Here is a 26,957-nt window from a genome sequence, read left to right as displayed (position 1 = left end):
CTCCTCCCTTGCCTCCCACAGTAGCCTGGGGTATATCTCATCCGGTCCCAGTGACTCATCCAACTTGATGCTTTCCAAAAGCTCCAGCACATCCTCTTTCTTGATATCTACATGCTCAAGCTTTTCAGTCTGCTGTAAGTCATCCCTAACATCGCCAAGATCTTTTTCTGTATTGAATACTGAAGCAAAGTACTCATTAAGTACCTCTGCCATCTCATCTGATTCCATACACACTTTCCCACTGTCGCACTTCATCCTATTCTTTCACGTCTTATCCTCTTGCTCTTCACATACTTGTAGAATGCCTTGGCGTTTTCCTTAATCCTGTCTGCCAAGACCTTCTCATGGCCCCTTATGGCTCTCCAAATTTCATTCTCAAGCTCCTTCCTGCTAGCCTTATAATCTTCTAGATCTCTATCATTATCTAGTTTTTTGAACCTTTCGTAAGCTCTTCTTTTCTTCTTGACTAGATTTACAACAGTCTCTGTACACCACGGTTCCCGTACCCTACCATCCTTTCCATCTCATTGGAATGTACCCATGCAGAACTCCATGCAAATATCCCCTGAACAATCGCTGCATTCCTCCGTACATTTCCCCAATAAAAACATCTATCCCCAATTTATGCTTCCAAGTTCCTGCCTCATATTTCCCCTTACTCCAATTAAACGCTTTCCTAACTTGTTTCTACCTATCTCTCTCCAATGCTATGTTAACGGAGATAGAATTGTGATCACTATCTCCAAAATGCTCTCCCACTGAGAGACCTGCCACGTGACCAGGTTCATTTCCCAATACCAGATCAGGTACAGCCTCTCCTCTTGTAGGCCTTTCATCCTTGCCCACTGATCTCCCTCCTGGCACTTATCCTTGCAAATGGAACAAGTCCTACACCTGCCCCTACACCTCCTCCCTCACTACCTTTCAGGGCCCCAAACAGTCCTTCCAGGTGAGGCAACACTTCACTTGTGAGTCTATTTGGGTCATCTACAGTGTCTGGTGCTCCTGGTGTGACCTCCTGTATATCAGTAAGACCCGACATAGATTGGGAGATCACTTCACCGAGCACCAATGCTCCGACTGCCAGAAGAAGTGGGATCTTCCAGTGGCCACCTACTTTAATTCTACTTCCTATTCCCATTCTGACACATCAGTCAATGTCCTCTTCTACTGCTGCAATGAGGCCACACTCAGGTTGGAGGAGTAACACTTTATACTCCATCTGGGTAGCCTCCAACCTGATGCCATGAACATTGATTTCACAAACTTATGGTAATGGCCCCACCCCCATGATTCCCCATCCCCTTTTCCCTCTCTCACCTTATCTCCCAGCCTGCCCATTACCTTCCTCTGGTGTTCCTCCCCCTTCACTTTCTTCCATGGCCTTCTGTCTTCTCCTATCGCATTCCCCCTTCTCCAGCCCTTTTTCTCTTTCACCAGCCAACTTCCCAACTCTTTAGTTCACCCCTGAGTGGTAGAGTAGTTGGTCATGAAGCATATCAACTCTTGGCTGAGTTCTCGAGTATCTCAAAATTACTGAGTATACCTCACTAATCTGATTGAACAAAAACAGGGATGAAATTTTCAGCAACCGATAGGCTGGGATGACATGTAGACAGCAACAACCTGAAGGAGGTAGGTAGGAAGAGAAGATCAAAGATATTAAGTTTGAGGATCAAGATTCCAGTTACGCCTAAACAATGTGCTGGAAAAGACAACAAGAGAGTGAGGCTTTCTGTGCATTCAGGTGGAGAGAAGCCTTCAAATGTATCTTTATGCAAGTGTTGTCCATATGGCCAATGAATTTTGTCTTAACCTTAGGTCAAGTAAAGAGCAATGTACAGATCCATTAAGGTTTGAGCACAAATAGTCATGATGATGTAAAAAAATAAAAAGGAAAATTACCAGCCCATGTGGTTGCCAATCCTCCTCACTTCACTGAACATTTGCAAACACCGACTCTCAGCTGAGTATATGGTGAGAACACCAATCAGCTTCACTCATCTAGCATGTAAGATATTTTGTCACACAATGTTATTTCCTTCATTTACTCAATTTTCATCTGTAGTATAAGTAACACAGAACTGTGCAATTCATTCCCATTTTTTCCTGAAATTTTGCTTCCTCCAGAAGCCATATTCCACTCTACCCTTTGATATCCAAAGCACATGAATCACCAGCTACAGACAAATGATGGTCTAATCCATCAGATAAATATATACTTGCAATCTGCTCCTTCAGTTTGTCGTGGTGCATCTTCACCATCTTTTAAATACTGTAAGTGTAGTAAGTCCATTTGCACAAGAGTTATAATCACCCATAGCAATAAATATCAAATAAGAAAATTATAAGGTGCAAATTCCAGTTCAACAGTTTAGGATCAGGATAAATTATGCACTGTTTTAAAGGCTGCAATGATGTAAAACATTTCTCAAAAAACCTTTGTTTTTGACCCAGGAAAAATACTTAGACATGGTTAAAAAATTTGTGCTGATAAGTGAAACAGGTAAATACAATGAATAGAAATGAATTTACATGATAGGGGCATTTATGGCAAGGCCAGTACTTAAAGCCAAAATGTATTCATAAAAAACTGTACGTGCTAGAAATCTGAAACACTAACAGAAATGTTAGGAATCCTTTCATGCCTGGCAGCATCTGTGGAAGACAAAACAATGAACATTGAAGAATGGAGAATGGTTTAGGTCCTACGGTGGCAATAAAGCACAAAAGATGAAAGTACAGGTATTGCATCTCCTGCAGAAAATGTCATAAGATAGACACTGGTTGAAGGAAGCGGCCCAGGGAATTGTGAAGAAAACAATTCCAGCTGAAAGGGGAGGGGAGGGGATGGGGAATATGTGCCTATTTGCAGAATTTTCTTGGAGCAACCAGAAATTGCAGAGTTATCTGTTAAATGCACAGGTTAGCGAGATGATGGGTAAGCACCAGGAGAACTCCATTTTTGCTATATCCAGGTTGAGATGTGGTCAAGGTAGCTGTGGGGATTTGTGCACTTGTAATGCATGTGTGATGCCCTTGTTAAAATCTCCACTGCTGTGCTGTGAGGTAGTTTATATTAGCAGCTTTCTGTAAAAGCAGGGTGTCATGCTGGAAAGTGTGGCTTGGCATTGGCGACAATAAGGACCTATGTTGTCCAGCTTAGGAATGTGTGTCAGCCAATCAGGACTGTGGGATGTGAGAGAAGGTTCTAAACAGCTGTGGGGAGGAGTTTCCTGAAGGACAGCAATCCGGTTTGGGGTCTTTTGGCGGGAGCTGCGGAGCGGCGGACAAGGGAAGATGCCGCAGAATGCCGCTGGAAGGAGAGTTCCCTTTTCAAAAGTGATTTGTGCAGATGAATGGCTCCAAGGAAGGAGGACCAATACTCCTGAGAGACAGCCAGTTTGTTTGAGATGGACTCCGAGGGTGGCGGGTGCTTTCACACAGGTTGTGGGACCAGTGCATGAGTAAGAGATATGCCCTCGAATACTTCAGTGTAAGCTCCAAAGGTCGTTTGCAAATAAGGAGAAGAACCATGTGAGTATGAAAGCAGGGTGGAAGATAGATAGAGAGGTAGCCTTGCATACTGCCATAACTTCATTGAATACTTGCAACCACTGGCCCTCAGCTAAGTCTACGGAGAGGACACAATCAGTGCCACTGGCAGTTTCCTTCAAATATCATGTGAGATACTTTGTCACACAATGATCATTCCTTCTCTTGCTCAGTTTCAATGTGCAATAATCTTGAGTGTAATTCTTTTCCATCTCCTCTTAGAATCTCACTTTCTTCAAAGTACAAGCCCATTCTACCTTTATGATTAATTTTTGAGTTCTGCATGAGTGCACCGCCATCAAAATGAGTGCACCAAAATGGATAAGTTGACAGAGAGGGCTGAGAACTAAAATGACTGTTCACTTACATAAACGAATAGGCAGGTGTAGTTGGAGTCCTCTGAGTGATCTAGAGAAAGTTGTTCCATGTCGACCCAGACACCCAGACAGGTATGAGGATATATTGTCTGGCCTTTCTGCAAATTTGACGATAATGCTGGAATTGTTCTGAGGGAGCAGAACACTGCAAGTTGAGAAGGAGGTACAGCAGGTTAGAGTGAGTGAAGTACGTGGAAATATCAAGGAAATTAGTGTCCATTAGTAGCATTGAAAAGATCAAGAGAACATAAGAACCTACGTGGTGAGGTCCGGGCAATTTGGGAATCTGGAGATGTGAGAATGGTCCACATTAAGGAGAGCGAGAGTCCTGACATAAGCAGTAAGCCAAGAGGTGGTAGGAGAGTTCAATATCATATCAGGCTCAGAATTCATTGAGCCAGAGATCTGATCATTCAGGATCACAGCAGAAAAGGCCAAAAGGAATATAGGAAACATAGCTCGGGGTGGTACCGTGGGGAGAGGTGAGATCAGAGAAAAATGAACGGATGAAATGGCAGAAAAGGTACCCAGGAGCTGTTGAAATATGTGATCTTTGAGACTGGAAAGGGGGAACAAAAGTTAACTGTTGCAGCACTGAATGCAACAAATAAAATGAGACCGTGCAGATCATCCCTAACTAGGCGAGGTAAACCCCAGGAAGTTGATATTTGTGGGGTGGGTGGGGAAAGAGGACAAATAAAGGGCTGAAATTCAGTGATGCTAAAGCCATTGAATGTCAGGCAAACAAAATTAAAATTTCTACTTTTGGAGCCTGGTTTCTGTTTAGTGCAAGTCTTATTAGTAACCTGACATGAGATGTCTTGCTCTTGCTGCATGCAAGTATTCACTATGCTGTTTCTGAGGACCTGTGAAAAAGTTTGAATATTGTGCAATCATCAGCAAATTTCCTAACTTCTAACCTCTTGATAGAAAGAAGATCATGTATAAAGCAACTGAAAATCATTGGGCCTTTCACATGCCCTAGAGTTAATTAAAAACAAATCATCAGGACCTTAAAGCAAAGTTCCTGTGTTTTCCACATAATCAAGATTTGGTGAAGTAAAGCAGACATTCCAAACACAAAAATAAAAAAAAAATAAAGAATGTTTCCAGTTATCGAGATTCATAAACACTGGCTAAAAATTATTTGGTGCAGAACAACAATACTCTGCCCTCCACAATTTTATTTAAATGTGAACACTACTTAACCTCCAAGAGGACCACAGACTTGTCATAGGGTTTGGAAGCTTGTATGACTCAATGACCCAGAGAGCTATGTTGGTTAGAGTCAGGGCCTTGTGCTTTGACTCCTGGTAGGGTCACCCATGCCAAACAGGTCAAAGGGTGGAGGCCAGACTAAGAGTGGCCCACTGGTGCTCCGGGTTTGGGGATTCAGCTCAGGGTTAACAACTCAAAAAAAAAGTTTATTACCTGAACAGCAATGAAGAATCTGTATCTCTATGCGATGCCTGGGATTTGCATGACTAACAGTAGCGAAACCTGAGAGGAAGCTACTGTCATGATGAAGGGAGGCTGACCACCACCAAGATGAAAAAATGAGGACCCTGAACCACACCTGGGGCACAATAGGGAAGACGGCCAAGGATGGACAGAGGTGGAGGACCTTCATTGCTCCCCTAAACTGCAGCAGTGTGACAGGCATTTGATTGATTGATTAAATGCAGTTAGCATTTCTACGGAGGGATTGTGTTCTTTTGGATTTTACAGCACAACTTGTGTTGACGTGGGGCACACAGATGTGGCAGCAACCAGCTCCCAAAGCATGAGTGACATATAATCATTGCAATACCCTAAGATGAAAATACACTTTAGTGAGCATCAAACACAGCTATAGCCCTGCTCCAATATTAAACTCTCTCTCCCTAACTAATCCACTATTAGGAATTAAGGCAGGATGGTGACTTCTGAAATCTTGATTGACAGCCCCAATATAAACCACTTCCCTGTGATTTTTTTTTTTAATTGATGGGTCCCTAATTCCTGTTCAGATTCAAAACAGCAAAGGAACAACGTCCTAAAGATCATCGGAGACAGATGCCCACAATACAGTGCAACTCCACCCAGCAATGAAGAGCAAATCTTCCCCCAAGAGCGACCCACTACTTGTTATGGTGGGAGATTGTTCAGCAAAGTGCAAGCTCTTCTCATGCCATTTAAATTAACATCCATATTTTCTGCCTGACTAAGGCATGCTACTTGTGCCAGAATATTGTTTCCCTGAATGCTAGCGTGAAAACTGGGATGGGCTTTGGGCTGTAATGCTTACTTACTATTATATCCATTTCTAACCACAAGTGAGACACACATATAGTCTGTGTGCTTAGTTGGCCATCTGGTGACTGAAAAAGAAAATTGTTTCCAGAGTGTCTGCAGTTTCTTTTATGCCCTCAGAAGTAAAATGCCTTGAAATTCTCAGATGCATCCAAAGTTAGATTGATGTACTCAAACTTAAATAATAATGGCATTTAATTCTGTTTAGTGGACAAAAACAGAGCTATTAAAATAGCCCATGACACTTGGTTGTGCCACCCTGTTTTTTTTCACAGCTTTTAATTTTAAACTGCTCTTCTGAGTGGGTAGGAGAAACTCATAACTTCCTACATGAATGTTGCTGCATCCAAATCCTGCTGAGACTTCAATAAATAAAACAATAAACTCTACAGCTACTAAGATTAAAGGTAACTAATTTTATTTTAAATGTTTAATATCAGCTTCCTCATAGAGTATAAATCTTCAGTAGTGATTGCAAACAATAAAGTTGAAAACTTTCTGGGTTATTGCATCAGAACAACATTATTGAAAAGCAGAGAAAACTAAATTAGAAAACAAACAGAAAATTGAGTATGGTGCTCTTACCCACATGTATTTAATTTCAAGGAGATTAGTGAATAAGACAGAGGAGGACACTGGTAGACACATGAAAGTATGATATTATCACTATTATAGAAATATTTCTTAAAACTGGAATACTCAGACAATATCTCCTCTATCTTGTCTGAGAATACTCATTCTCAGACAAGATAGAGGAGATAAAAATGAATTTGGGACAGCAATATTGTTTAAAGATCTAATAATGACTGTGAGAATGTTAGAAGGATCACTAAATGATACTTTATAGTTTGAACACAATCAGAGCAACAGGATTGTTAGGTGTGTACCATGGACCTCCAAATTTTTAAGGGAGAAATAACTGCAAAATTGCAGGTAGACCTCCGAGAGCTACAAAACTCTTCATCAGGATTGATGCAAGTACTGTAACCGTGTTGGAGAGGCTGCAAGAAGATTTAAGACTATGTTGCAAGGAAAATTGTAGCTCTGAGAAAACAGTCCTGAAGGTGGCACCGAGGTAGACAGGGTGGGAAAGAAGGGTTTTAGCAAACTGGCCTTCATCAGTCAGGGCAATGAGTAACTGGAAATTGGTTTATTGTTGTACAGAGGGGCCTGGAATGCACTGCCAGAGGTGGTGTAACAGCAGATAGCACAAATGCATTCAAGAGATTTGTAGATAAGTATATGAATGTGCAGAGAAGAAAGCGATATGGTCATTGTCTGGGGAAGAGGGATTAGATGAGAAATCACTAGTTTAATTAGTTTGGCACAGCATAATGGGTCGAAGAGTCTCTCCTATGTCGTGCTTTCCTGTGCATGTTCTATGTACCGAGGTTACACAAGATGTTTGTGACACTTGTGAGCTGTCCCCCAGCACATCCTGAGGCTATGTTGGTTGTTTATGCAAATGATGCATTTCACCATATGCTTTGATGAACATGCGACAGATAAATGAATCTGAATGTGGTGAGGCTGCATTTGGAATAGGACCTCCTGGTGGCCAAACATTTTAATTCTAATTCCCAATCCCGTTCCAATGTATGACAAGATAAGGCCACCCTAATGGAAGAGGATGTTCTGCCTGGGTAGCTTTCAACCTGATGGCATGAATATTGATTTCTCCTTCCAATAAATAAATTTCCCCTCACCTTCCTCTATTTCCTCTCTGATCTTTAACCACTTCTCACCGGCCTATTAATTCCCTTGGGTTCCCTCCTCCTTCCCTTTCTCCTATGGTCCAGTCTCCTCTCCTGTCAGATTCCTTCTTCTCCAGCCTCTGATTTTTCCCACCCACCTGGCTTCACCCATCACCTTCCATCCAGCCCCCTTCCTCTCTCCCCTATCTTTTTATTTTTGCATTTTCCTCCTTCTCAGTCCTGAACAACAGTCTTGGCTGGAAATGTCAACTGTTTATTCATTTTAATAGATGCAGCCTGATCTAGTGAGTTCCTCCAGCATTTTGTGAGTGCGCTTTGGAAAACTATGTTCAGTTGTGGTCATGCTGCTATATAAAAAAACATAGAAAAAATAGAAAGACACAATTTAGCTGGAAAGAGCGTGGAAAAGATCTATGAGGGCGTTGTCAGAATTTAAGGGACTAGGGAAAGGATGGTAGGCTAGGACTTTATACATTGGGAGCATAGGAGAATAAGAGGTGATCTTATTAGAGGTGTATAAAATCATACCAAGCATAAATAGAGTGAATCTACACAGTTTTTTCCCCCCCAAGGGTTGGGGAATAAAGAACCAGCATACATAAGTTTAGGGTGAATGGAGAAAAAAATTAATAGGGTCCTGAGGGGCAACCTTTTCACCCAGAAGCTGGTCAATATATACAATGAGACACCAGAAGGGACTGAGGTTGTACATTACAAATAAAAAGACACCTGGATAGGCAAATGAAGAGGGAAGGTTTAGACAGATGGGGCTAAATGCAGGCACATATGACTAGCTTAGATGAGAATCTTGGTTGGAATGGACCAGTTAGCCCAAAGGGCTTCTTTTAGTGTTGTATGACTCTCCGACATTATGATATTGCTGAATAGTCTGGGATTGTTCCCCTTGGAACAAAGGTGAGTGGCAGAGCATTAGCTGAAATGGCTAAAATTAGGAGAGATCAAGAATTAATGGGGGTCTGTGCTTCATGATGATCTTTTTGTGATGCTCAAACGCAGCAGTCTTGTCACACTCTTGTTTGACGGGCCTGGAACATCTCATGATTAAGTACCAACCATTCCACTTACCAAGAGAGTTCTCCTCTGTGCTCCTGACTGCAGTTTACATACTGCCAAAGGCCAATGTAATGAGTGCCATCAACAAACAAGAAACAACCTACCCTGATGCCTTTCAATCAAACTTGTTTGATGAAATCCCTGCCCAATTATCAACATGCACCCTGCAACACCAAGGATCCCAACACACTGCTGCACTACAATCAGGAATGCCTACCATTCCATGCCTAGATCACATTTTAGGAAATCTGATCACTTGTATCCTTCTCCTTCCTGGATGCAGGTAGAAGCTAAAGAGCAAGGCTCCAGAGATAAGTATAACAAAGTAGTGATCGCTGGAGGCAGAGCAGCAGATATGGGATTGGGATAGCTTTGAGTCAGTGGATTGGGCCCTGTTCAAGGACTCATCAGAGGATCTAAATGAATACACCATGTTTGCCACTGACTTTACATAAACAGTTGTAGATGAATGTGTCCCACAAAATTATTCAGAATCTTCCCTAACCAGAAGCTCTGAATGAACCATGATGAGATCCACAATCTGGTGAAGATCAAATGAGTGGAATTTGCGTCTGGCAACCAAGTTAATTACACAAAGCCCAGGTATGGTCTCCAGAAAGCCTTTTCACATACAAAGTGGCCATTAAGAACCAAACTTGAATCACTAAGGCAGCTGTGGCAGGGCTTGAATGCTATCAGTTCCTACAAAGTGACAACAAAGCTTCACTACCAGATAAGATCAATGCCTTTTATGCTTTACTTTGACCATCAAAACATGGAGGCACCTTCACAAACACCCACAGCCTCCAATGACCCTGTGATTTCAGTCAATAAGGCCAACGTAAGAGCACCCTTCAAGAGGGCGAACCCACAGAAAGCATCTGACCCATACAGAGTACATGGATGAATATTAAAAACCTGTACTGATCAACTGGCTGGCATGTTCACTGATGTCTTTAATCTTTCACTTCAGCAGTCTGAGGTACCCACCTGTTTCAAGCAGGCTACAATTATACTGGTGCCTGAGAAGAATATGGTAACCTGTCTCAATGACTAACATCCAGTAGAACTTACATCTACTGCAGTGAAGTGTTTTGAGAGCTTAGTGATGAAACATGAGAAGCAACTTGGATCCACTCCAATTTGCCTACTGTCACAACAGGTCAACAGCAGATGCCATTACATTGGCTCTTCATTCAACACTGGAACATCTGAAGGTGAAGAAGCATACATCAAGATGCTCTTCATTAACTATAGCTTGGCATTGAATACAACTATCCCTTCAAAACTAATAAATAAGCTTTAAAACCTTGGCCTCAGTACCTCCTTGTGCAGCTGGATCCTGGATTTCCTCACTTGCAGACCTCAGTGTGTTCAAACTGGCAACGACATCTCCTCCCACAATCTCTATCAGGATAGGTGCACCACATGGCCATGTGCTTATTCTTTGCACTATACTCATGACTGTGAGGCTATGCAGAGCTCCAATGCAATGCTTAAGCTTGCTGATGATACTACTGTTGTCAAAATCAAAGATGGTGATAATTCAGCAGATAGGAGGGAGATTGAAAATCTGGCTGAATGGTGCCACAACAACCTCTCACTCAATGTCAGCAAGACTAAGGAGCAGATTATTCTCGCAAATAAAAGAAACTCAGTTGTACATGGTGACATATATGTACTTTGGTAATAAATGTACTTTGAACTTTGATTTCCCTTAGCAGTAAGTTCAAAAAAGATGGCATAGATCTTAGCAAATGCATTGGGAGCGGGGGGAAATCACATAAAAGGTCTACAGTTCAGTCAGTAGAAGAGTGATAGAGGCAGAAACCCTTACCTCATTTAACCAGTTCTTAAATATGTAGTCAAAGACTTGTGACTTGTGCGTCCCTGACCCACCACTGGAGGGTATAATTGGCTGGAAAGTTCTTTTTGAGTCATTACAGAAGTACTAGTGGTGAATGGACTCCATTATAATTTTTTTGATTCTATGAAAACCCTTTCTACTATATTCTCACATTAAAATTTGACACTAATGAGTATATTATTATTTTACTAGCCATTGATTCATGAATTAAAACTATGTAAATGTTATGAATTATTTTCTCAATGAATAAGGAATAAAATATTTCCCAATATTGGTCCTTGCAGTGCAAAATAATAGTTTCACATTCTGAATTGTATTCAAACTGGTTCAATGATCTGATGAATTCGAACATTACAAGCTGCAAATAATCTATGCATTTACAATGAAGGAAACAAATAAACTTGCAGCATTAATTTATACAAATATCTAACTGCTTTCCAGAGGCATCTGTAAAATAGACAAGATTTAGCTTTTATAATTAGAAACACCTGGCATGCTAATGTTTCCCTACATGTGCTAGGAATAAACATATCGTCTCATATCCAAAAACAATAACCTGCAGATGATAGAAATCTGCATTGATAACAAACAAGGCTGAAAGTAATCATCCAGACAGATAGCACCAATTGAATCAGAAAAACAAAGCTAAGACCACAGACACAAGAAAATCTGCAGATGCTGGAAATCCAAGCAACACACACAAAATGCTGGTGGGACTCAGCAGGCCAGGCAGCATCGATGGAAAAGTTTCAACAGTCGACATTTCAGGCCGAGACCCTTCACCACGACTGGAAAAAAAAATGAGAAATCAGACTAAGGAGGTGGGGGGGAGGGGAAGAAGAGGAACAAGGTGATAGGTGAAACTAGGAGAGGGGGAGGGGTGAAGTAAAGAGCTAAGAAGTTGATTGGTGAAAGAGATACAGGGCTGGAGAAGGGGGAATCTAATAAGAGAGTGTAGAAGGCCATGGGAGAAAGGGAAGGGGGAGGAGCACCAGAGAGAGGTAAGGATACAAGGTGAGAGAGGGAAACAAAGTTTGGATTTCAGGTGAACAATTTCACCAGAACTGGGGGGGGTTGGGAAAATCAAAAAACAAGCCAGTTTTACATGGATAGGAAAAGTGAGGAGGTCCTGAAAGGTGAGTTTAGGGAGCTAGGCACCAAGTTAAAGGACAGGACCTCCCGGATAGTGATTTCAGGATTGCTACCAGTGCCATGTGCAGGTGGGTTTAGAAATATTAAGATAGCACAGATTGATACGTGGCTGAAGACATGGTGCAGGAGAGAGCGCTTCAGATTTATAGATAATTGGGCAGTTTTCCAGGGAAGGTGGGACGGTTTACATCTGAACTGGAGGGGGACAAATATTCTTGTAGGTAGGTTTGCTAGAGAGGCTCCCGTGGATTTAAACTAGATACAAGGGGGGAGGGGAACTAGAGTGTAGAAACAGATGTACGGGAGAAGGAAGAAAAAGAAGATAGTAAAGTTGTTTGCACCGTTAGAGATAAACAGAGAAGAAGAGGTGGAGAATTTCTTAAGTGCATTTATTTTAATGCTAGGAGCATTGTAAGAAAGGTGGATGAGCTTAGAGCATAGTCTGTTACCTGGAAATATGATGTTGTAGCTATTAGTGAAACATGGTTGCAGGAGGGGTGTGATTGGCAACTAAATACTCCCTGATTTCGTTGCTTCAGATGTGATAGAATCGGAGGGACAAGAGGGGAAGGTGTTGCATTGCTTGTCACAGAAAATATTACAGTGGTGCTCTGGCAGGATAGATTAGGGGGCTTGCCTAGGGAGACTATTTGGGTGGAATTGAGGAATGGGAAAGGTGTAGTGACACTTATAGGGGTGTATTATAGACCACCTAATGGGGAGCGAGAATTGGAGGAGATAGTAGGTATTTGTAGTAAGCACAGGGTTGTGATTGTGGGAGATTTTAATTTTCCACACATAGACTGGGAAGCCCATACTGTAAAAGGGATGGATGGTTTGGAGTTTGTAAAATATGTGCAGGATAGTTTTTTGCAGCAATACATAGAGGTACCAACTAGAGAAAGAGCAGTGTTGGATCTCCTGTTAGGGAATGAGATAGGTCAGGTGACAGAGGTATGTGTTGGGGAGTACTTCAGGTCCAGTGATCACAATGCCATTAGTTTCAATATAATTATGGAGAAGGATAGGACTGGACCCAGGGTTGAGATCTTTGATTGGAGAAAGGCTAACCTTGAGTAGATGCGAAAGGATTTAGAAGGAGTGGATTGGGACAATTTGTTTTATGGGAAGGATGTACTAGAGAAATGGAGGTCATTTAAAGGTGAAATTTTGAGGGTGCAAAATCTTTATGTTCCTGTTAGGTTGAAAGGAAAGGTTAAAAGTTTGAGAGAGCCATGGTTTTCAAGGTATATTGGAAACTTGGTGAGGAAAAAGAGAGATATCTACAATAAATATAGGCAGCATGGAGTAAATGAGGTGCTCGAGGAATATAAAGAATGTAAGAAGAATCTTAAGAAAGAAATTAGAAAAGCTAAAAGATAAGAGGTTGCTTTGGCAAGTAAGGTGAAAATAAATCTAAAGGGTTTCTACAGTTATGTTAATAGCAAAAGGATAGTGAGGGATAAAATTGGTCCCTTAGAGAATCAGAGTGGACAGCTATGTGTGGAGCTGAAAGAGATGGGGGAGATTTTGAACAATTTCTTCTCTTCGGTATTCACTAAGGAGAAGGATATTGAATTGTATAAGGGAAGGGAAACAAGTAGGGAAGTTATGGAAACTATGACAATTAAAGTGGAGGAAGTACTGGCACTTTTAAGGAATATAAAAGTGGATAAATCTCTGGGTCCTGACAGGATATTCCCTAGGACCTTGAGGGAAGTTAGTGTAGAAATAGCAGGGGCTCTGACAGAAATATTTCAAATGTCATTAGAAACGGGGATGGTGCTGGAGGATTGGCGTATTGCTCATGTGGTTCCATTGTTTAAAAAGGGTTCTAAGAGTAAACCTAGCAATTATAGGCCTGTAAGTTTGACATCAGTGGTGGGTAAATTAATGGAAAGTATTCTTAGAGATGGTATATTTAATTATCTGGATAGACAGGGTCTGTTTAGGAACAGTCAACATGGATGAGTGCATGGAAGGTCATGTTTGACAAATCTTATTGAATTTTTTGAAGAGGTTACAAGGAAAGTTGACGACGGTAAAGCAGTGGATGTTGTCTATATGGACTTCAGTAAGGCCTTTGACAAGGTTCCGCACAGAAGGTTAGTTAGGAAGGTTCAATCATTAGGTATTAATATTGAAATAGTAAAATGGATTCAACAGTGGCTGGATGGGAGATGCCAGAGAGTAGTGGTGGATAATTGTTTAACGGGATGGAGGCCGGTGACTAGCGGGGTGCCTCAGGGATCTGTTTTGGGCCCAATGTTGTTTGTAATATACATAAATGATCTAGATGATGGGGTGGTAAATTGGATTAGTAAGTATGCTGATGATACTAAGGTAGGAGGTGTTGTGGATAATGAGGTGGGTTTTCAAAGCTTGCAGGGAGATTTATGCCGGTTAGAAGAATGGGCTGAACGTTGGCAGATGGAGTTTAATGCTGAGAAGTGTGAGGTTCTACATTTTGGCAGGAATAATCCAAATAGAACATACAGGGTAAATGGTAGGGCATTGAGGAATGCAGTGGAACAGAGAGATCTAGGAATAACAGTGCATAGTTCCCTGAAGGTGGAGTCTCATGTAGATAGGGTGGTGAAGAAGGCTTTTGGAACGCTGGCCTTTATAAATCAGTGCATTGAGTACAGAAGTTGGGATGTAATGTTAAAATTGTACAAGGCATTGGTAAGGCCAAATTTGGAATATTGTGTACAGTTCTGGTCACCAAATTATAGGAAAGATATCAATAAATTAGAGAGAGTGCAGAGACGATTTACTAGGATGTTACCTGGGTTTCAGCATTTAAGTTACAGAGAAAGGTTGAACAAGTTAGGTCTCTATTCATTGGAGTGTAGAAGGTTGAGGGGGGACTTGATAGAGGTATTTAAAATTATGAGGAGGATAGATAGAGTTGACGTGGACAGGCTTTTTCCATTGAGAGTAGGGGAGATTCAAACAAGAGGACATGAGTTGAGAGTTAGGGGGCAAAATTTTAGGGGTAACACGAGGGGGAATTTCTTTACTCAGAGAGTGGTAGCTGTGTGGAATGAGCTTCCAGTAGAAGTGGTAGAGGCAGGTTCAGTATTGTCATTTAAAGTAAAATTAGATAGGTATATGGACAGGAAAGGAATGGAGGGTTATGGGCTGAGTGCAGGTCGGTGGGACTAGGTGAGAGTAAGCATTCGGCACGGACTAGAAGGGCCAAGATGGCCTGTTTCCATGCTGAAATTGTTATATGTTTATATAGTTAAGCAACAGAGAAGGGGAAGGGGGTGACGAGAATAGGGAAAGTCTGTAACAAAATGGGAGACCTTGAAAGACAGAATGATGCACATGATTGTAGTGCTGGTCAAGAGAGGTGATGAAGTGCTGCACACTGCAGAGATGAATTAGAAAGAGATGAATGAGGATAGAGTAGAAAGTAAAACTCATGCAGGAAATAAGAAGTAAGAAGTTGGCAATTATCCAAGTTAAACAAGAATGCCAGTAATACTCTGAAATAGAGCAACAGCTGTGAAAGAGAAAAGACTAATGTTCAGAAATTTTTGAATGCAATGGTGAACCCAAATGATTGCAGCATGCTTGATCAAAATAATAGAATCAGAGAAACACAGAGCACAGAAATTGGTCTTTGTGGCTTATCTCAACCATGGCGATTGTGATGTTTGTTTACACAAATCCCACTTGTCCATGAGGTCCGTATCCCTCTACTCCTTTCCTAACCAAGCACCTTTCCAAATGCATTTCAAACACTATCTGCTTCCACTAGCTCCTCTCACATCTCATTTCAAATATTCACCAGCCTCTTTCATACCAAGGAACTGAGGGTTATGGAGAACTGGTACTAAAGCGGAGATGAGGCCAACATAAATTTGCCCTGATTGTTTTGAATAGTGGGGAGGCTTGCAGGTCCAGGTGGCTTCAGCACATATTTTCTTGTGAAAGTTACCTCATCTAAATGCTAAACTTGAAATTAAGACTGAAGGCTGCAACATGCCTGGATATTCTACTGCTCCTTAAGCTCACTTTGGGTCTTATTGGAACAATACAGGAAGCTAAAGAGTGGAATGGGATAATGACAAAAACAACTTAAACAAAGTTCTAACTCATAAAAGGTAATAAACTTAAAGACTCATTCTGAAATGAAAATGATGCACTCATCTTTACTATATTTGAGAACTCATCAAAATTCACAGGAAGTTTTGCATGTGGCAGACAAAATTCATTAATTTTAGAGTTTAGGAAGCAATTTCATTATTTGCAGAACAATTTATCAAATGTGTTACAAAATCAGTTTTATATTTTGACCTCAATTTTGTGAACTGCCATGAAGTTCCAATCCACTACTTGCTGGGATTTTTATTACAAATAGTTCTTCTTGATTCAGGTCATCCACAAAGAACTCCTCTGTTTTATGCAACTGAGTCTTGGTCTTTTTTGGCAATTATGTGGGAGAGCTTATTAATGATCTCAGTAATTCACTCAATATAATTACAATGGTGTGAAAACTAGGATACAAGTTGTAAAAACATGTGTTTTGGATAACAACTGAAATTTCTGCACAAAATAAAAGCTAGTGAGAAAAGGGATTCTGTAACACGGGTGAGGTAGACTGCACAAGCACAATGCTAAGGGAACAACAGTTTTGAATGGATAGATATAATGCTTTCTCTTGATAAAGCAAAAATGTTAATTTTTTTATCAGCTTTGTTTAAACTTCTAATCAATATACATTACAGTACAGTACAGAGTGTTCCCTCAAACGCTACAGGAGGCAAATGCAGAAGTTGCCGGGGCCTGAGCAGAGATATTCAAATCATCCTTAGCAACAGGAGAGGTATTAGTGTTTTGGAGGATAGCCAATACTGTTCCTCTGTTTAAAAAAGGCTCTAAATATAAACCAGGAAATTATAGGCTGGTGAGTCTTTCATCAGTTGTTGGAAAGTTGATGGAATGCATTCTAAGGAATGGATATACAGTATAAATATATGGATAGACATGGACTGATTAAGCATGGCTTCATGCATGGTAGGTAATACCTAACCGATCCTATAGAGTTTTTTTTTTAGTAAGTTACCAGGAAAGTAGATGAAAGCAAGACAGTGGATGTTGTCTGCATGGACTTTAGTAAGGCATTTGACAAGGTCCTGCATGGGAGGTTGGTCAAGAAGGTTCAGTCACTTGTCATTCAAGATGAGGTAGTAAATTGGATTAGACATTGGGTTTGTGGGAGAGCCAGAGAGTGGTAGCAAATGGATGCCTCTCTGACTGGAGGCCTGTGACTAGTGGGGTGCCCCAGGGATTGGTGCTGGGTCCTTTGTTGTTTATTATCATCCAGATCATTGATAAAGATAATGTGGTTAACTGGATCAGCAAATTTGCAGATAACACCAAGATTGGGGATGTAGTAGACAGATAGGAAGGCTATCATGGCTTGCAGAGGGATCTGTATCAGCTGGAAAAATGGCAGATGGAGTTTAATGCAGACAAGTGCAAGGTTTTGCACTGAGGTAGATGCCTGAGAAAGGGATCTGGGAATACAGATCCATAATTCATTGAAAATGGCATCACGGGTAGATAGGGTCATAAAGAAAGCTTTTGGTGTACTGGCCTTCATAAATCAATGTATTGAGTACAGCAGATGGCAAGTTATGTCGAAGTTGTATTAGATATTGGTGGAGCCTAATTTGGAGTATTGTGTGCAGTTTATAGTCACCTACCTACACGAAAGATGTAAACAAGGTTGAAAGAGTACAAAGAAAATTTACAAGGATGTTACCAGGTCTGGAGGATCTGAATTATAAGGAAATATTGAATAGGTTAGGACTGTATTCCTTAGAAGGTAAATTGAGAGAAGATTTGATAGAGGCATACAAAATTAGGAGGGGTATAGATAGAGTAAATACGAGCAGGCTTTTACCACAGTGGTTGGGTGGGACTACAACCAGAGATCATGGGTTAAGGGTGAAAGGTGAAAAGTTTAAGGGGAACATGAGGTGAAACGTCTTCACTCAGAGGGTCATGAGAGTATGGAATGAGCTGCCAGCATAAGTGGTGCATGCAAGCTCAATTTCAAAGTTTAAGAGAAGTTTGGACAGGTACATGGATGATCAGGATAAGGAGGGCTCTGGTCCCACTGCAGATTGATGGGAATAGTCAGTTTAAATGGTTTTGGCATGAACTAGATGGGTCAAAGAGCCTATTTATGTGCTGTACTCTATTTGGATTACAATAAAAAAGGGGAGAAACAACACAAACAGTAGAAAGTCAAGGCAAGCAAAAGTAAAATGATAATATTTTGCATTTCATTTTACTAGTGTTTATTTTATAATTCAAAATGTAGTTTATTTTTAAATTGCATGAGAGAAAGAAGGCTGGAAATGTTACAGAAGAACCCAGCTCAGGTCCCAAAGATCGCACATAACTGTTAAGAAATCTTGTGAGTTAAATGTCACAATATATAAATATTAGTTTATATGTCATCATTGTAATGAAATGAAACGTGAAGAGAGTAGACAAAAGTGATGAATATTTGAAGTGTAGCACCCATTCTTAGATCTATTCAGGCCAACGACCACAGAACTACGAAGTGTCAAAGTACACTGCTGAAAGTTGAACTGCGTAGACATAAGAATGTGATCTGTGTTCTTATAAGTCAGACTAAGGGGCCAGCTATCAGACAGCATTCGGTAGTTTGGTGAGACCGAGCCACCAGTTGTGAAAGGTTGTTACTGACTGTTCAAGACACCGGAAGCATGTATAGATACTTATTCAGGAGACCGTACAGCAGTACGTTTGTTTGTGAATGTGACTGTGTGTGCCAAGAATACCTTTGGAACCCTGGGTTAATCAGTAGGAAAGGGATTACAGCAAGCTTTTCATTGCATCTCATTATGTGTGACAATAATAAACCAATTTAATTAATGCTAAAATCAGAAATGCAAGCATAGAAATATTGCGACACCTGCAAAAGTAGCACTGACTTTGCTTAACAGTATAACCATATAACAATCACAGCATGGAAACAGGCCATTCCGGCCCTCCTAGTCCGTGCCGAACTCTTAATCTCACCTAGTCCCACCTACCCGCACTCAGCCCATAACCCTCCACTCCTTTCCTGTCCATATACCTATCCAATTTTACCTTAAATGACACAACTGAACTGGCCTCTACTACTTCTACAGGAAGCTCATTCCACACAGCTATCACTCTCTGAGTAAAGAAATACCCCCTCATGTTTCCCTTAAACTTTTGCCCCCTAACTCTCAAATCATGTCCTCTCGTTTGAATCTCCCCTACTCTCAATGGAAACAGCCTATTCACGTCAACTCTATCTATCCCTCTCAACATTTTAAATACCTCGATCAAATCCCCCCTCAACCTTCTACACTCCAATGAATAGAGACCTAACTTGTTCAACCTTTCTCTGTAACTTAAGTGCTGAAACCCAGGTAACATCCTAGTAAATCGTCTCTGCACTCTCTCTAATTTATTGATATCTTTCCTATAATTCGGTGACCAGAACTGTACACAATATTCCAAATTTGGCCTTACCAATGCCTTGTAATTTTAACATTACATCCCAACTTCTGTACTCAATGCACTGATTTATAAAGGCCAGCATTCCAAAAGCCTTCTTCACCACCCTATCTACATGAGACTCCACCTTCAGGGAACTATGCACTGTTATTCCTGGATCTCTCTGTTCCACTGCATTCCTCAATGCCCTACCATTTACCCTGTATGTTCTATTTGGATTATTCCTGCCAAAATGTAGAACCTCACACTTCTCAGCATTAAACTCCATCTGCCAACGTTCAGCCCATTCTTCTAACCGGCATAAATCTCCCTGCAAGCTTTGAAAACCCACATCATTATCCACAACACCTCCTACCTTAGTATCATCAGCATACTTACTAATCCAATTTACCACCCCATCATCTAGATCATTTATGTATATTACAAACAACATTGGGCCCAAAACAGATCCCTGAGGCACCCCGCTAGTCACCGGCCTCCATCCCGATAAACAATTATCCACCACTACTCTCTGGCATCTCCCATCTAGCCACTGTTGAATCCATTTTATTACTCCAGCATTAATACCTAACGACTGAACCTTCTTAACTAACCTTCCATGTGGAACTTTGTCAAAGGCCTTGCTGAAGTCCATATAGACTACATCCACTGCCTTACCCTCATCAACATTCCTCGTAACTACTTCAAAAAATTCAATAAGGTTTGTCAAACATGACCTTCCATGCACAAATCTATGCTGGCTACTCCTAATCAGATCCTGTCTATCCAGATAATTATAAATACTATCTCTAAGAATACTTTCCATTAATTTACCCACCACTGATGTCAAACTGACAGGTCTATAATTGCCAGGCTTACTTCTAGAACCCTTTTTAAACAATGGAACCACGTGAGCAATACGCCAATCCTCCGGCACAATCCCCGTTTCTAATGACATCTGAAAGATCTCCGTCAGAGCTCCTGCTATCTCTACACAAACTTCCCTCAAGGTCCTGGGGAATATCCTGTCAGGACCCGGAGATTTATCCACTTTTAAATTTCTTAAAAGCGCCAGTACTTCCAACTCTTTAATTGTCATAGGTTCCATAACTTCCTTACTTGTTTCCCACACCTTACACCATTCAATATCCTTCTCCTTAGTGAATACCGAAGAGAAGAAATCGTTCAAAATCTCTCCCATCTACCTCGGCTCCACACATAGCTGACCACCCTGATTCTCTAAGGGACCAATTTTATCCCTCACTATCCTCTTGCTTTTAATATAACTGTAGAAGCCTTTCGGATTTACTTCCACCTTATTTGCCAAACCAAACTCGTAACTTCTTTTAGCTTTTCTAATCTCTTTCTTAAGATTCCTTTTACATTCTTTATATTCCTCGAGCAATTCCTTTACTCCATGCTGCCTATATCTATTGTAGACATCCCTCTTTTTTCGAACCAAGTTTCTAATATCCCTTGAAAACCATGGCGCTTTCAAACCTTTAACCTTTCCTTTCAACTGAACAGGAACATAAGGATTCTGTACCCTCATAATTTCACCCTTAAATGACCTCCATTTCTCTATTACATCCTTCCCATAAAACAACTTGACCCAATCCACTCTCTCTAAATCCCTGCGCATCTCCTCAAAGTTAGCCGTTCTCCAATCAAAAATCTCAACTCTAGGTCCAGTCCTGTCCTTCTCCATAATTATATTGAAGCTAATGCTATTGTGATCACTGGACCCGAAGTGCTCCCCAACACATACATCTGTCAGCTGACCTATCGCATTCCCTAACAGGAGATCCAACACCGCCCATCTCTAGTTGGTACTTCTATGTATTGTTGCAAAAAACTATCCTGCACACATTTCACAAACTCTAAACCATCCAGCCCTTTTACAGAATGAGCTTCCCAATCTATGTGTAGAAAATTAAAATCTCCCACAATCACCACCTTGTGTTTACTACAAATATCTGCTATCTCCTTACACATTTGCTCTTCCAACTCACGCTCCCCATTAGGTGGCCTATAATACACTCCTATCAGTGTTACTACACCTTTCCCATTCCTCAATTCCACCCAAATAGCCTCCCTAGAGGAGCTCTCTAATCTATCCTTCCAAAGCACCACCATAAGATTTTCTCGGACAAGCAATGCAACACCTCCTCCTCTGGCCCCTCCTACTCTATCACACCTGAAGCAACTAAATCCAGGAATATTTAGTTGCCAATCACACCCTTCCTGCAACCATGTTTCAGTAATAGCTACAACATCATAATTCCAGGTATCAATCCACGCTTTAAGCTCATCCACCTTTCTTACAATGCTCCTAGCATTAAAATAGATACATTTAAGATACTCTCCACCTCCTCCTCTCTTTTCATCCCTAGCAATGCATTCAAATTTATTATCCTTTTCTTTCTTCTCCCCTACATCTTCAGGCTGAGCACATCCCTTCTCCATCACCTGCCTTTCCTCCCTCACACACTGTCTACTTACTTGCTCTACTGGTGAACTAACCTCCTCTCCCATAGTTTCCTCAAATTGATTTCCGCCCCCCCATCTTACTAGTTTAAAGTCTGCCCTGTAGCCCTAGCAAACCTCCCCGCTAGGATATTGGTCCCCCCAGGATTCAAGTGTAACCCGTCCTTCTTGAACAGGTCACGCCTGCCCCAGAAGAGGTCCCAATGATCCAGAAACTTGAATCCCTGCCCCCTGCTCCAATCCCTCAGCCACGCATTCATCCTCCACCTAATTTCATTCCTACTCTCACTGTTGCGTGGCACAGGCAGTAATCCCGAGATTACTACCTTTGTGGTCCTTCTTCTTAACTGCCTTCCTAACTCCCTATACTCTCGTTTCAGGACCTCTTCCCCTTTCCTACCTATGTCATTGGTACCTACATGTACCACGACCTCTGGCTCCTCACCCTCCCACTTCAGGATATCATGGACGCGATCAGAAACGTCCCGGACCCTGGCACCAGGGAGGCAAACTACCATCCGGGACTCCCGATCACTTCCACAGAACCGCCTGTTTGAACCCCTGACTATCGAGTCCCCTATTACTATGGTCCTCTTTCTTCTATCCCTACCCTTCTGAGCTACAGGGCCACCCTCTGTGCCGGAGGCCCGGCCACTGTCACTTCCTCCAGGTAGGCTGTCCCCCCCAACAGTACTCAAACATGAGTACTTATTGTCAAGGGGTACAGCCACTGGGGTACTCTCTAGTACCTGTCCCTTCCCCTTCCTGACCGTGACCCACCTATCTGCCTCCCGTGGCCCCCGAGTGACCACCTGCCTGTAACTCCTCTCTATCACCTCCTCACTCTCCCTGACCAGGCGAAGGTCATCGAACTGCAGCTCCAGTTCCCTAACTCGGTCCCTCAGGAGCTGCATTTCGACACACCTGGCGCAGATGTGGACGTCCGGGAGGCTCGGAGACTCCAGGATCTCCCACATCCAACACCGAGAACAACAAGCTGCCCTCACACTCATACTTCCCGAATAACTGAAAATAACAAGGAGAACTAAAAGATAAGCCTACTGTGCCCTCTTCCGCCTAAGCCCTCTGAGCCCAAGCCCTACACTCTGCTCCCGACTCACTCCGCTGCCCGCAAACGAAGCTGCCCGCTGCTTAAGGCTGCGTTCTTTTTATATCTTCCCTCCTTCCCAGGCCTCCTTCACGCGCCTGCGCAGTCCCGCCTCTCAGAACTCCGATCTGAGAAGCAATTTGAAAATATTTAAATATCATGAATTAAATGTTCACAAATAAGTCAGTAATATTATGTCTTTATATCGCATCTATTAAATTTTGGGACATGGATAAGCTTTTAAATCAGAGCTATTGTCAATACAGATACTCCTTCTTGTTGCCTCTCCATAATCCTAAGCACTTCCCACAATCTCTGCTCTCTCCTGTAACCATATAATCCCTTTGTTCACTTCCTTCTACCTGCTTTCCTTCTTCAGTCCCAATATCCCTCTCTTCCCCTCTTCCATTGCCTCTTTAGTCTATCCTCCTCTATTTCTGCCTTCCCGTCTCCTTCCTCTCTTTTGTGACACTCCTCTGAGTATATGCCATCCGAAACCTACACTTTGAATTCCCCCGAATGTGATCAGACAAGTGAAAGAAAGCAGAGCTTGTTTTTCTAACTGACAAACTAGGATTGAAGAGGCCTCTAGTGTACAGCAATAATATTATCATTCAGCTTCCAATATCAAAACACAATAACACGACATTTCTAAAAGTGTTAGAACATGGACACATACCCTGCAGAGTTTCTCCAAGGCTGCTACCATGCTTCCATCCATGATTCTGCAGCAAAGCACATCCAATGAAATCCTGTAAAACAGATCGGATTTTTTTTTTGCTACTAAGAGTGTAACATTTTCGCACCTTGTGAACAGTAGCAATGCGAAAAGTGAGATTCCAATGGCAAACTGGCAAAAAAAAAATGCCTTGAAAATAACTCAGCCAACTGTGCCAAGTTTCCCAATATACCTTCAATTTAACCATCTGAAGACCACACTCCCATAGAAAAGACTAAATAATGTACCCAAGCTAGAGATCTGAAGAATATATTTAGATCAGCAGTTGAGGGGTAACAAGGCACAAATCTCCTGATTATGCTACTTGGCAGTCAGCTTCTTGAGGTTGGAATGCAGCTCAAACTTGCATTCTTGCACTTGATGTACATATGAATAGGACGAACAATATTCACTTGCTGCTGAGGAAAACTAAGAAAATTTGTCATGATTCATTCAACAAATCTGGTCAAAATTTCTTCCAAGCCACTTACACAATAGATATGGATTTTTGTGAAAAACCAAATAGGCACGGATTTCTGACAAACAAGCTGCTATACCACACTGATCCTAAGGGTTAATCCTCAGGACTTTTCTAAGTTGGAGACTCAGCCTCTGGTCAGCTAATGGAAAAAACAAATGTCTATGGGAGTCTAGACTGTCCTGGATGGAGAGAAAAATTTATTAGCTGAGCTGAGATAATACAGCAGACTACTCAGAATCAGAATCAGGTTTATTATCACCAGCATGTGCTGTGAAATTTGTTAACTTAGCAGCAGCAGTTCAATGCAATACATAATCTAGTGGAGAAGAAAATAATAATAATAATAATAAATAAACCGGTAAATCAATAACGTATATTGAATAGATTACAAATACATGCAAAAACAGAAATACTGTAATTTTTTTTTAAGAAGTGAGGTAGTGTCCAAAGATTCAATGTCCATTTAGGAATCAGATGGCAGAGGGGAAGAAGCTGTTGCTGAATCGCTGAGTGTGTGCCTTCAGGCTTCTGTACCTCCTACCTCATGGTAACAGTGAGAAATAGGCATGACCTGGGTGCTGGAGGTCCTTAATAATGGATGCTGCATTTCAGAGTCACCACTCCCGAAAGGTGTCCTGGGTACTTTGTAGGCTAGTGCCCAAGATGGAGCTGACTAGATTTATAACCTTCTGCAGTTTCTTTCAGTCCAGTACGGTGGCCCTCCATACCTAACAGTGATGCAGCCTGTCAGAATGCTCTCCACAGTACAACGATAGAAGTTTTTGAGTGTATTTGTTGACATGCCAAATCTCTTCAAACTCCTAATAAGGTATAGCCACTGTCTTGCCTTCTTTATAACTACATCGATATGTCGGGACCAGGTTAGATCTTCAGATATCGACACCCAGGAGCTTGAAGCTGCTCACTCTCTCCATTTCTGATCCCTCTACGAGGATTGGTATGTGTTCCTTCATCTTACCCTTCCTGAAGTCTACAATCAGCTCTTTCGTCTTACTGGCATTGAGTGCCAGGTTGTTGCTGCGGCATCACTCCACTATTTGGCATATTTTACTCCTGTACGCCTTCTCGTCACCACCTAAGATTCTACCAACAATGGTCAGCAAATTTACTGATGGTATTTGAGCTATGTTTACCCACATAGTCATGCATATATAGAGAGTAGAGCAGTGGGCTAAGCACACACCCGAGGTGCGCCAGTGTTGATCATCAGCAAGGAGGATATGTTATCACCAATCCACACAGATTGTGGTCTTCTGGTTAGGAAGTCGAGGATCCATTTTCAGAGGGAGGTACAGAGGCCCAGGTTCTGCAACTTCTCAATCAGGATTATGGGAATGATGGTATTAAATGCTGAGCTATAGTCGATGAACAGCTTCCTGACATGGGTATTATAATACCCAACAAGTCATAATAGCACCAAAGGAAGCCATTCAGCCCATCAACGTGTTGGCTTTCTGTAGAGCAATATGCCAGTCCTATTCCCCTTCCTGTCCCAGGCATCCTGAAAAATTTATTCCTTCATGCTTATCCAACTACCACCATCCTCAAATGGCATTTAGACGTTTGAGGGTAACAGGATATATTTTTTAGCTTTAGAACTACTACTGCTCATTGCCAAATTGGGTTCCTCTTTATATTTACCATGTAATACGCTTCAAGACCTTGGCCTCAATACCTCTTTGTGCAATTGGATCCATGATTTCCTCACATGCAAACCCCAGTCAGTTTGGATTGGCAACAACATTTCCTCCATGATCTCCATCAGCACTGGAGATCTACAAGACTGTGTGCTTAGCCCCCTGCTCTCTTTACACTTATGACAGTGTGGCTAAGCACAGCTCCAATGTCATATTCACATTTGCTGATGACACCACTGTTGTAGGCTGAATCAAAGGTGGTGTTGAATCAGCACATAGGTTTCAGAGACTGAAAATCTGGCTGAATGGTGCCACAACAATCTCTCACTCAATGTCAGCAAGGTCAAGGAGCTGATTATTGACTTCAGGAGGAGGAAACTGGAGGTCCATGAGCCAGTCCTCATCAGGAGATCAGAGGTGGAGAGGGTCAGCAAATTTTAGTTCCTCAGTGTTATCATTTCAGAGGACCTGTCCTGGACCCAGCACATACAGTAAGTGTAATTACAAAGACAGCACGGCAGCGCCTTTACTTCCTTAGAAGTTTGCAAAGATTCAGCATGACATCTAAAACTTTGACAAACTTCTAAAGATGTGTGACGGATATATTGACTAGTTGCATTACAGCCTGGTATGGAAACACCAATGTCTTTGAACGGAAAATCCTACAAAAAGCAGTGGATACAGCCCAGTCCATCACAGGTAAATCCCTCTCCTCCATTGAGCACATCTACATGAAACGCTGTCACAGGAAAGCAGCATCCATTATTAGGGAATTCAATCTCCAAGGTCATGCTCTCTTCTCACTGTGCCATCAGGAAGAAGGTACAGGAACCTCTGGACTCACACTACCAGGTTCAGGAACAGTTATTACCCCTCAAATATCAGGCTCTTGAACCAGTGGGGAAGCTTCATTCAACTTCATTTGTTCAACACCGAACTGTTCCAACAACCTGTG

The 26,957-nt window shown here is 41.7% G+C and overlaps 1 protein-coding gene across 5 annotated transcripts in view; it reads right to left on the bottom strand.

Annotated features, from left to right (window-relative positions):
* znf804b (zinc finger protein 804B) overlaps positions 1–26,957 on the bottom strand; it is a 969,027-nt gene that overhangs the window by 918,929 nt on the left and 23,141 nt on the right. For 4 of the 5 annotated variants that reach the window (XM_073054519.1, XM_073054515.1, XM_073054520.1 and 1 more), the window contains exon 2: positions 23,825–23,897. The exons of the other annotated variant lie outside the window; for it this stretch is intronic. Coding sequence is in view for 2 of the 4 variants with exons in the window: in XM_073054515.1 (XP_072910616.1) it covers positions 23,825–23,866 (42 nt within the window). In the remaining 2 variants the exon portion in view is untranslated. The remainder of the gene's footprint in view (positions 1–23,824; positions 23,898–26,957) is intronic. 5 annotated transcript variants of the gene reach the window in all.

The sequence above is a fragment of the Hemitrygon akajei genome, chromosome 8 (genome assembly GCF_048418815.1).
Source record: "Hemitrygon akajei chromosome 8, sHemAka1.3, whole genome shotgun sequence".
Classification (NCBI taxonomy): domain Eukaryota; kingdom Metazoa; phylum Chordata; class Chondrichthyes; order Myliobatiformes; family Dasyatidae; genus Hemitrygon; species Hemitrygon akajei.
Note: the sequence above shows the minus strand (reverse complement) of the source record. Positions and strands in the feature narration are given on the sequence as shown.